At 41.2% G+C, this 12,279-nt stretch overlaps 1 protein-coding gene across 5 annotated transcripts in view; it reads right to left on the reverse strand.

The window, feature by feature from the left end:
• Window positions 1-6,053: 6,053 nt before the first annotated feature.
• The window catches only part of Rcan2 (regulator of calcineurin 2), a 242,799-nt gene continuing 236,573 nt past the window's right edge, over window positions 6,054-12,279 (reverse strand). For all 5 annotated transcript variants that reach the window (XM_048805417.1, XM_048805416.1, XM_048805419.1 and 2 more), the window contains one exon: window positions 6,054-8,617. In XM_048805417.1, the coding sequence (XP_048661374.1) occupies window positions 8,457-8,617 (161 nt within the window). In that variant the 3' untranslated portion in view covers window positions 6,054-8,456. The remainder of the gene's footprint in view (window positions 8,618-12,279) is intronic.

Consider the following 12,279-nt stretch of genomic DNA (forward strand, 5'->3'; position numbering starts at 1 on the left):
TGTGCAGAAGCTTTTTAGTTTGATGTAATCTCATTTTTCAGTTTTTGCTTTCATTTCCTATGCTTTGGGGGTCCTAGCCAAGAAATCATTTTCTTTATCAATGTCTTGAAGTGTTTCCCTCATGTTTTCTTTTTCTTAATTGATTTTATTTTTTTAAATACATGACAGCGGAATGCATTATGATTCTTATTATACATATAGAGCACAACTTTTCACGTATTTGTATATAAAGTAGGTTGACACTCAATTCGTGTCTTTATACATGTACTTTGGATAATGATGTCCATCACATTGCACTGCCCTTGCTAACCCCCTGCCCCCTCCCTTTCCTTCCCACCCCTCTTCCCTATCTAGAATTCATCTATTCCTCCCATGTTCCCCCTCCCTACCCCACTGAGTCAGCCTCCTTATATCAGAGAAAACATTCAACATTTGTTTTTTTTTTTTTTTGAGATTAGCTAACTTAGCATTATCTTCTCCAACACCATCCATTTACCTGCAAATGCCATGATTTTATTCTTTTTTATTGCTGAGTAAAATTCCATTATGTATATATACCACATTTTTTTTATCCATTCATCCACTGAAGGGCATCTTTCCCTCATGTTTTCTAGTAGTTTCAGATCTTATATTTAGGTCTTTGATCCATCTTGAGTTGATTTTTGTACTGGTTGAGAGACAGGGGTCAAGTTTCAGTCTTCTACATGTGGATATCCAGTTTTCTCACCACTGTTTTTTGAAGAGGCAGTTCCTTTTTCCAAGGTGTAATTTTGGCACTTTTGTTGAGAATCAGTTGGATGTAGATGTGTGGGTGTATTTCTGGTTTCTCTATTCTGATCCATTGCTCTGTGTGTCTGTTTTTATGCTAATACCATCCTGTTTTGGCCTCCATAGCTCCTTTGGTATGTCTTGGAATATTGTGATGCCTCCAGCTTTGTTCTTTTTACTCAATATTATTTTGGCTATTCAGGTTCTTTTGTGCTTCCATATGAATTTTAGGATTCTTTTCTCTAGTTCTGCAAAAAATATCATAGCAATTTTGATGGGGATTGCATTGAATCTGTATATTGCTTTGAGAAGTAGGAACATTTTAATGACACTAATTATTCCAATTCATAAAGTTGGAAGGTCTTTTTATCCTTTTGTACCTTTTTCAATGTCTTTCATCAGTGTTTTGCAATTTTCATTGTAGAGGTCTTTAACTTTTCAGGTTAAATTTATTTCTAGTTGTTGGTGGTTGTTTTGGTAGCTATTGTGAATTGGATTGCTTTCATGATTTCTTTCTCAGTAAATTTGTTAATGGTGTATAGAAAAGCTACCAATTTTTGTATCCTGCTGCTTTACTGAATTTATCAGTTCTCATACTCTTTTGGAGAATTCTTTAGATTTTCCTGTTGACAGATATGATCACTCAGGAATAGTCTGACTTCCACCATTCCCATTTGCATTCCTTTGGTTTCTTTCTCTCACCCAATCACTTTGGCTAAAACTTCTAGAACTATATTAAGTAAAAGTGATGAAAATTGACATTCTTGTCTTGTTCCTGATCTTAGAGGAAATGCTTTCTGCTTTTCCCCATTGAATATGATGTTGACTGTGGGTTTGTTATATGTAGCTTTTATTGTGTTGAAGTACCATACTTCTATATTTAATTTATCCAAGTTTTTTATCATGAAGGGATTTTGAATTTTATTCAATACTGTTTTCTGTATAAGATAAAAAAATCATATGATTTTAATCCTTCATTCTGTTGATGAAACATATTATGATTATTTATTTGCACATTATATAGATCAGCATTCCTTGGATGACAAAATATCTGAAAGAATCAACTTAAAGGGGGAGAGTTCATTTTGGCTCATGGTTTCAGTTTACAGTCGGTTGGTTCTATTGCTTTTAGGCCTGTGTTGAGGCAGAACATAGGGGAGTACATGGTAGGACAATGCTGTCACTTCATGGCGGCTAGGGAGCAAATAGAGAGCATGCAGGGTGGGGCTGAGTCCCCAAAGCCTTCCCTTCCACTAGGCCCCACCTCTTCAGGGTTCTACCACCTTCCAATAGTGCCACAAGCTGGTGACCAAGCCTTTAGTTTATGGGCCTTTTGGGATATAGTTAAGATCCAAAGTATAGTATGTATATTAAGCCATCCTCACATCCCTGGGATAAAAGGAACTAGATTATGGTGAATGATATTTTGCTGTGCTATTGAATTTGATTTGTTAGTATTTTCTTAACAGTTTTTGGATATGTGTTCATCAGGGATGTTGATCTATAGTTTTCTTTTTTTAAATTGCATCCTCGTCTGATTTGGTAACAGGGTAATTCTGGCCTTGTAGAATGAGTTTGGAAGTATTTCAATTCTTTGGAATATTTGGCACTAGTTCTTTTAACCCATATTTTTCTGTATTGTCCTCATTCTAAGAGGAAGCCTATTATCCACATGGTAGCTTTTGTTTCTTCAGATTTATATTGTTCAATTTAGTAATCTAAGTATAAATATGTTCTCTTTCCCTTTAGTACTAGCAACAATCCTGATGTTCGTTCTGATTGACTTGGTTTAGATCATATGACCATCCCTAGAACATTCCTTGGGTCCTGGAGATTGGGCAGACATGGGAATGTACTGGAATCAGGTTCTGTGTGTTTCTAGCTGAATAGCCAGGTCTTAGAGCAGGAGGGAAGTGCATTCCCAAAGGAAGTGCAGATGCCACTATCTGGAGGACAGGTGGTTCTAAAACACCCTTTTGGTTTGCTTTTGGTAAAGCTGCTAAGCCTTAGTATAATCAATCCAAAGTCGGCATGCAAAGGTGATGATCAAGGGAAAAGAGCAATTCCAGAGAGCTCAAAGTGATGGAGAGAAGGCACTGGGGTGCATTAGGCTAGGTTGTGCAGGACACAGACTCTTGAGAGGGTGATGTACATACAGGAAGTATAGTGGGAGCCTTTAGGGGCCACAGGGTGATGGAGCAAAGGGATCGGATTTTGGCAGAGGGAAGAATCGAACTGAGATGCAGAGGCTTCAGCTGAACCCACAGGTAGCTCTGGAATTGAGGGGCCAGGCATGGCCATCCCTCTTTGACTGGTCACACCATGCAGGTTCCCTCTTGGGTGGGGTCATCTTTCCAGCTACAATCTGGCCAGGCAGTGGGGGTGTTGTGAACTGCACACATCCCCATTATCTGGGGACATTTACCCTGAAGAGGAAAGCTGAGACTTGCACCATAGCATCCAGTGCAGCACGTTACATGGACTGTGGGGATGTAAAACTTGGCAGCATTGGGGAGATGGATATAATCCTTCCTTGAAAGTGAAAGACCTCTTAGGCAGATGAGACTGTTTGGAAACAGTAATGATTTGACTAATAATTGCAACTAGTCAACTCTAAAAATGGTCAAACTCAATTATCAGGTGAGAATGGAAAATAATGCAGAAAGCTAAGAGGGTATTATGTCTGAGTTTTTTTTAACATAAAGCTTTTCAACCATTCAGCCTATTTTGGGTTTCCTATTTCCAATCTGTAGAAAATATGCATGTGTGTGCACACACATGTATTCACAATTAATCCTGCATACCTTCTAGAGACACATAAGCTTCTGCATCAATTCCAATAACCTTCCCCAGAATATCCTTGAAAGGAGATGAACAAGTTTGACAGAGAACTTTTTGCATGAATTTTTCCCTTCCTCAGATTGCATAAATTTAAAGTGTGAGTCTGCCAAGTGTTCAGTGATGCTGTGCACCGTGGCTTCTGGCAGGGACACTCTGTACCAGCAACTAAACGAATGCTTTCCTGAATCATGGACTTATTATCCATTATCACCTGCCCTGTCCCCCTTTCCTGCACCAAGGCTTTCTAAATGACTGAGGAGGAGAAGCGATTTTTAAAATTTTTTCCTAGATCCACAATAAGACACTGCCTAAGGATATCAGTGCTGAGAGCTTATTGGTGGATAAGGGTATGGTGATTAAAAACTGCAAGCTGGCAGTAGGCAAGAGGGGTCAGGCCCTTGTGCTAGGGACTGTCCAGAGCCTTTAGGACTCTGGCTTTGGCGAGGGAACCTTCTTGCTTTAGGATACACAAGATGAATGGGATTGTATAACCCCACTGTTGAAAATCATTCTCCTTATACTGCAAACATATTCCCAATTTCCTAGCCTGGCTCCCCAGCTCCAGAGCCTGGGGCCTACCTGCTCTTATAACCTCACGTGAGGTCACGCTCACCCTCCAACCCTGAGGATAACCTAAGAGTCTCCCAACATGACAAGGTTTCCCATCCATAGCCTTCCTCTGGGATGCTCTTCTACCGTCCATGGCTGGCTTCTTTTCCGGGAGGCCTTGCTGACCACACTCCTCCGATTTGATTCTCAAACAGCGAGTTCTTGGTTTTCTTCACTGTACACAACCATCAGAATTTGGGACTATTTGCCTACTTAAGTGCTTGTCTCTTTCCATACTGGACTCTACTCTTGGGTGGCAGGGACAATAGCTGGTTGGCACCAGACAGATGGCACCAGACAGATGGATGAACAGTGCTTCACCCTGTGCTTAAATCCTGTGACTTCTATTTAAAATATTTACAGATTTTAAATCCAGACTTTGTGAATATGGAAATCTTTCATAGACGTAAGATATACGAGAACATTCCAAACCCCCTTGATGATGAGCAGATCCTCCTTCCCCATTCTCATTGAGGTTTTATTTGAGAGGTAACCTTCTGCAGCACATTACATAAATTTTAAAGAAATTTTGTGTCTATTCATGGAGGTCCAGATCAATATGGGATGTCTATGGCATCCTGGAAGCTTCCATTTATTCCCTCTGGGTTAATTCTTTACTGAAGATAACCACTATTATAATGCCTATTAATATAGGTCAGTTTTGACCATTTCTTACCTCCCTTAATACTTGCTTTTGAGCTGCGTGTTGTTGTATCAGTAATTTGTGTTTTCTGTTGCCCTATAAATTCCCTTGTGTAAATATTCCACAGTTTATGTAAGTATTATACAGTGGAATAACTGTGGATTTGTCCAGTTAATGGCTACTGGCAACTCTGCTAGGGAAATTATTGTACAAGTATTTTATGAGTACTCACTCAGACCTGCTGGGTGCAGGCTCCAGTGTGGACTAGCTTCCAGACAGGCATGCATTTTGACTTATTAGGTACAACTAAAGTGTTCCAAAGTGGCAGGACCAATTGTACTCCCATCAGCAGTGCCCTGGAACACCCCTTACCTCTATATCCTTACTAGCACTTAATATTTCCTCATGGTTAATTTTAGCCATGCTGATAAAAGTGTGATGTATCTCTTTTGGGGGTTTAATTTGCTTTTGATGCGAAATGATATTGAGCGTCTTTTAAAATGTTAATGGGTCACTTGGATATTTCATGGGTCACTAGGGTATTTCATCTGTGTGTGTGTATGTGAATTGCCTTTATGTGCCAAGTACTATTTTTTTTTTTTTTGGAGGTTGACTTTTAGAAAAAAAAATCTTCTGATTGTAGTTCTTTGTACATTTTTGGATAGGAGTTATTTAACTGCTCCATGTGTCTCAACTGTCTTCTCCCAGGCTGAAGTTTTCCTTTTCTTTTTCCTGATGGTGTCATTTGATGAACAGAGGCTCTTACTTTTAATAAAAGCTAATGTATCAATCTTTTAGATTATGCTCATTGCTTTTTGCATTCTGTGTAATCTTTCTCTTGTAGAGAGGTCCTGTTTTTAATTAAAGAACAGAGTAGGGAGATGTTGAAAGAGGTTTCTAGCACTCTTAACATGGCTTTTGAAATCAAGAGGCTTGCAACTTGGCGATAAAGCTGAGAGCTCTTCTGTCCCTTTGTGGGAGCCTGTCTCATCCTGCCTGGCCTTGCTCAATTCTTCCTTCTAACTGCCCTCCCACCCGCCATGTTGCATTTCAGAGAGAACCTAGATGGGTTAATCCCATATGTTGGTAACTTCTTGGACAGAACATAGCCGAGTCGCCCTCCTTTATAGTTACCCATCAGGAATATTCAAATCAGGAAGACAACAAAGAAATGACACCACAGGGACCAAGAGTCATTCACCAGATATATTTGAAGTCTAAGCTCTTGGAGCTATACACGTGCACAAATGATTCAGTTGGTGGAAATGTTCCCCTTCCCCTTCATTTTAAAACTTTTCAAACTTAAAATAGTGCTAAAGAGGTTTGCATAATGTGCGTCATGGAAATGCCGAGGCAACTGAGACTTTCACAGCGTGAGGAGGTTCCACACAAACATGGCAGGCGCTTCCCATTCCCTACTGCTCCCCTGAGAAAAACACCTCTGTCTTCCCCCCAAAGTCCAACCTAGTGAAGGAGTTGCTTGATCTGAGACAGGTTAACATGGACATGTGGCAATACCCAGACTCACCACCTAGGTCATACATGCCACCGAGTTTTTATGACTACACAGAATGGTCATTTCAACTTTTACTAAATTGTCAGTAAAGTCTGGTACGACTGTTTTAAAACATTTTTTAAAAAATCATTTCCCAAAACTTTCTCTCATCTAGTTTTTTTTTTTTTTTTTCCAGAACCTGCATTCTGAAAAAAAAATCAGGGTATCTTAAGTCAATGACCAGCAGTCAGCTGAGATTCAGCCCCCAGAGGTGGGTGGCTGTAGTTCTGTCATCTAAATAGCCAAATGCAACATTCCTCCATTAGAGGGCGCCATTCCTCCACCATGAAGTACATAATCTTGCCAATGAAAATCCAGAAACCTCCACAATAAAGGAAAGTCAAAGCATTTGCTGATAACATACTCCTCAGATTTTATTTTCAAGGAGTCTTCATTTTTCCTATAGAAACTTAGGATTTTACAAGCAAAGCTCTCCTCAGTTTCCCCTGTACTGTGTCCAGTACTATATTGCTATATTCACAGTAGAACGGACTTTTAATTTCTGAGTGATCTGTCTATGTTTTAAGTTTCTGAGGACACTAACATACACCCTAGGCAAAAACCACAACAACTCTTCAATCAGTTGGCTGCATTATTGTTCTTGTGTGTTTTTTCTGAGGCTTAGGTCATGAAAGTACTTCCTCACTCCATCATAATTTGTAATTGCATCTAACATAATTTATTAATGTACAGGAGTAGATGAGGCCTGGCACATACAGCAGAAGTTAATGGTTCTCTAGGTGTATCTTCTGTAATGCACTTTGGGCTGGAGAAATAGAAAAATCACATGTAACGAAAACAAAACTTTTTTGAGCATACGGGCATTGCGTGAGCAGGATTGGCATACATTTATCTCTCACCCTTTCCCTGTTTGAATATGCTCAGCTGTTGCTACATTCTGGAGATTTAGCTAACTTTAAATCGTCTACAACTGACACTTGCATCATTATTTAAAAACAAGTGGGCTGAATAGCAAAGATGTTGGCTAATCATTCATGTATTGGCATATGATGTTGTCGTGCCCTCTTAAAATTCAGTATTATCCATAATAGTGTGATATTATCAGATTATCTGCAATAGTGTATGAATGCATTCATAAGCAATGCACATATGTTTTTAAGCAGCTAATGGCTGAACAACCACTAAATAAAAAACATCCAGATTTTAAAAGCACAGCTGAAACATTTGTACAAATATACAAAGAGAAAAAACAATCGGTTCAGACACCATGAGAGACTTTGATAATAAATAGTTCGTCTGAAATCGGTCTCTATCACCCTGGACAAGCCTCCCCAATGAGACTGGGAAGTTCTACATGGAAATGATGTTCAAACTCTATTGAGGAATATCTTTGGGGCCAAGCTCAATTTTGCCTCCAGGAATTTTAACAGAGCTATGAAATAGACTCAAAATAGTGACTATACCCAGACTTGTCAAGCTGGATGATACGGATTATTTTTTTCCTATTCTAGGTAGGACATGGCTGGATGCTGATAACCTGTGAGTTAGAGTATATCCTCAAATCATGAAAACAAATGCTGGTGATCATGCATGTCCTGGGAATGTCGGGATGCAGAGGACTGAGAGAGACCAGATAGGGATATCTCATGCAGTCAAAGTCAAGTTTACTTATGGTCCTATTTGAGTGGCCAGGAAAAAAAACAACACGCACATCAGGACTGGGACTGAAAAGGCTCACAAACAACACAGGTACTGCTTGTTATCGATGTGTCTGGCTTGGATCAACATGAGAGAACGAAGATATAGGCTGTGCTGATTGTTTAATAAGAAAATACTACTTTTTCTAGAACCTTCTAAATAATGAATTATACTTAATGGGTATGATATGATCAGGAGACATATCACCTTTTCCTAGCCCTTTTGTCCGAGAGGCTTGATTACAAGGAAGGAATCTCAAACAACCAAACACCCAGGGATTTAAAGGCAATTAAATTTTTTTTTTCTCTGACAAACAACAGGGAGGGGGAAAAAGCATGATAAAGAAGAGACAGATTTTATCCTCAAGGTGGAGCAGTGAGCTCAGTTGGACACAGAGGGTGGCGGGCCGGGACGCCGGGTTTGGATGATTTTTGGCTTTGGGGAAGTCTTTGGATCCTCCTCTCCCTCTATGTCGCTGTCGCACACGTGCACAACCACACTTGGGGTGGACTCTGTTCCCGCGTGGAGCTCGTACTTCTCTCCTAGAAAGCAAGGGACATGGGTGAGAAGGAGGGAGGGTTTCACAGCAGATCCTCTGGCAAGGTTTGCCCAGGAAGTAAGAAGGGCACGTTGCAGTGTTTCAGAAAGTCTGGGGTCATACGTGGTGTGAACAGAATGCGATCAATCTGAATTGTACCCCAGCTCTACCACCTAGCCCCTGTACAACCCTGAACAAGTCATTTAACCCCTTGAGGACCAAATGAGTCTGGCCATGCCGTTATTTGGATCCTAAATATTCCCCAAAAGCCCAAGTATGGAAGGGATGGCCCCCTTCCTAAGTGCTTTTGGGAGTTGGTAAAACCTTTAAGAGGTGGGTCTTAGTGGGAAGAAATTAGGTCATTAGGGTTGGGCCCTTGAAGGAGACCCCAGTCCCTTCTTGTTTTTAGTCCACCATGAGGTGATTAGGTTTCCACCACATGCTCCCACCATAATATACTGGGCTGTCATGAGCCCAGAGCAACAGGGGCAAATGACTATGCACTGAAATCTCTGAAATCATGAGTCAAAATGAATCTTTTCTCCTATGAAGTTGATTATCTCAGGTACTTTATCATAGTACAGGAAGCTGATGAACCTAGACCATCATTTCTATTTCTAGTCTTGCTACTAATTGCTGAGTAACCAAAAGCTAATCACTTTACTTCTTCATCTTTTGGATAGGGTAGTCTTTTAAGTTTCTCTCCAGCTCTTCAATTCTTACAGCAATGGCTGCCCCCAGAAAGAAGAAGATGAGATTATCATTTGTCCACAATTTGTTGTGTTTACTGGATAACTGGGTTAGGTGACCATCAAAGCCCTTTCCAGTTTAAAAATGTCTCATTTTTGACTGGCTCATTTTAGAATCACTGTGATACAACTGGCTTTCTGTTTCATGGTCTTGACATTGCTGGTCATAAAGACCACAAAGTACAATGAAAGCACTCTCCAGGGGGAAACAGAAGGAATCAGAATGTAAGATGGAGAGTGTTAGGGTGGTAATATATGTTAAGATCTAAGGTACCCAATTTAAGAAGCACGTAATTTTGACATGCTTCTTATTAGAGGTGACAGTTGACCTGGGTCTGACAAGTAGAAGACCTCCAGGTGGAAGAGCAAGAACAGGGGATCATTCTCAGTCTGCATGCTTAAAACTTCTCAACCACTGACATCTTTATCTTTGCCCCATATCCTTCACTTCCAATCCTCACAAATCAATAGAAAAAAATCGTCTAAAAATGATGTCTTCCAGATATCCTCGTGGCTAGTGGCTCTTCAGGACTCATTAGAACATGTCTACATTTCTTAGCACATCACAGAAGACTCTGCATAATCTCTCATCAACATTACCTCCATCCATTCCCTTTTTTGCTTGGTCAAACCAGTTTACTTGTTGCCCCCCTAATCACAATAGCTACATTATTTACCCACTAAAACTAGCTACTTATACTTGGCATAGTCTCCCCTCTTTCTGAGATCTCCCCATGTCCTGCCCTTCTTCCCAGATCAAGACCAGACACCATCCAGTCTTGCCCACTTTCCTGTCTTTTGTGGAAAGTTCTTTTGCTGGACAGCTTGAACAAGTATTGTCAGTTGTGGGAGCAGGACACTCTTTACATGCTGCTGGGCAGCCCATCTAGGTAAGCAACAGTGGTGAAAACAGCAAACTCTACAAGTGACCTTTGAAAATTCTGGTACTGACAGAGAATAAGGAGCACTAATAATGTAATAGGTATCAGAGCTTTTCTAAGTGATATGGGGAGGGATGGACACACCAGAGTCGTCCTTGTTATTGGTTGAATTGTGCCCCCCTAAAAGATGTTGAAGTCCTGACATCCATGTCCTATGAATGTGACCTTATTTGGAGAGAGGGACTTTGCAGTTGATTAAATTAATAAGAGGTTATTAGAATGGGCCCTGCTACAACAAGACTGGTACCTTATAGGAAGGAGAAGTTGGATGCTCACACACCCTGGGAGAATGCCATTTGAAGAATGGAGTTATGCTGTCATAGCCAAGAACCACCAGAAGTGAGGAGAGGGTGTTGGAACAGATCTCATACAACACTTTCAGAGAGAGAGCATGGCCCCGTGTGTGTGCATCTTGATCTTGAACTTTGGACCTCTAAAACCGAGTCAAATAATTTTTGTTGTGAAAGTCGCTCAGTTCGTGGTACTTTGTTATGGCAGCCCTAGCAAACTAATATAGCCACACCCTTCTAAGAGGGTTCTCTTTCTGTTCAGAGTCAGAGAAGTCTTTATTGGACACTGTCCGCCCCCAACATCCTGCTGTGCTGAGGGAAGGCTTTTCTGGGTGAGGGACAGTAAATGTTTCACAACTCCAGCATTTCTCTGGACACTGGTAGTAGCAAAAAAGAATAGAATTAGGCAGAGCCATTGGACTATGGCTTATGAAGATCTGTGGCTTGCAGTCTAGATGTGGTGAAATTGTAGGCAGGGAAAATTTCATCAATGAGCGTTAAGTCTCTGACATGTGGGAGCTGAGGTGGACTAGTTTGGATGCAGGTGAGGACAGTGACAGAAGTAGGATGCCTGTGGCAGAACCAGGTGCATGCCAATCACTCAGGCTACTTGGAAAGCAGGAATGGAGAGTGAGAGCTAACCTAATCAGGCTGCAGTCCACTTGGCAGTTACTGTACTGTGCAGACGTGTAGGCATGGAACACCGCTGGATGACATGGAAAGTTCATTTAATAGTGTGGGTCCCCTCCTCCCTAGAGTATTTTGTCCCATCTTAAAAGAACTCTATTATCAAAGTTCCAGGATAAAAGAAATATATCAGGTATTGCTACGGAGAGGAACCTGCATGAAACTAGCTTTACCTGACAGGTGTGGGAGAGGCTCTGGGCTGAGGGTGGGCAGACCTGGTTGGTGGCAGCTTGAAACAGTGGTTCTCAACCATCTGATAATTTACTCAAGGTGTTTGTTAAGAACAGATTGCCAGGATGGGATGCAATCTTGCAAATTCTGATTTAGTGGAATCTTCATTTGTATTTAGCACCCTCTGCTGCTTCTGGTTGTTTCTGTGTCTGAGTGACCAGAGTTTCATGGCTTTGTGGGATAGCAAGGGACTGTGGTCCCACGAGGGTACTGGCACACACTAATGTGCCCCCTTACTTCCTCCACTCTGCATCATTTGTTTTTAATTGAAAAATGGTAATAGTTCAGAGAGAGGATAGGGGAAAGAAGGGCACACAAAGGAAAAGAGGCACAGGACTCCAGGTCAGGTCCCCAGGCCTCCTGGCCACCAGCACTTGCTCATCGTCCAACAACATCCAGAGTGCCTAAAAATTTCCTTTTTCTTTTTCTTTTCACACACTCTTTGCAATTCTGAATGAAAGACACTCTCAGATAAAAAGAGGAAGATGTGATTTCTAAGTCTTGGAATAAGATGATAGTTCTCATTTTAGCGGGTAGGGTTTCTTTCTCGTATTTGAAGAAGCCCCTTAGAAGAAACAGCAGCTGTGGGAGTCCTGCTCATGACTTGCAGAGGTGCAGGGGGATGGCATCTGCCATCCTCAGAGGGGGAGGCCACAAAAAGGACTCTGCCGTAGCAGATTGAGTGTGGAAGTTTCTGGCCCTGGGGTTGAGGTGGTGGTGATGGCAGGGCCCAGGCCAGAGGACTGACCAGATACCCTGTCCCTTTCC

Source organism: Marmota marmota, unplaced genomic scaffold (assembly GCF_001458135.2).
Source record: "Marmota marmota marmota unplaced genomic scaffold, marMar, whole genome shotgun sequence".
NCBI classification, from domain to species: domain Eukaryota; kingdom Metazoa; phylum Chordata; class Mammalia; order Rodentia; family Sciuridae; genus Marmota; species Marmota marmota.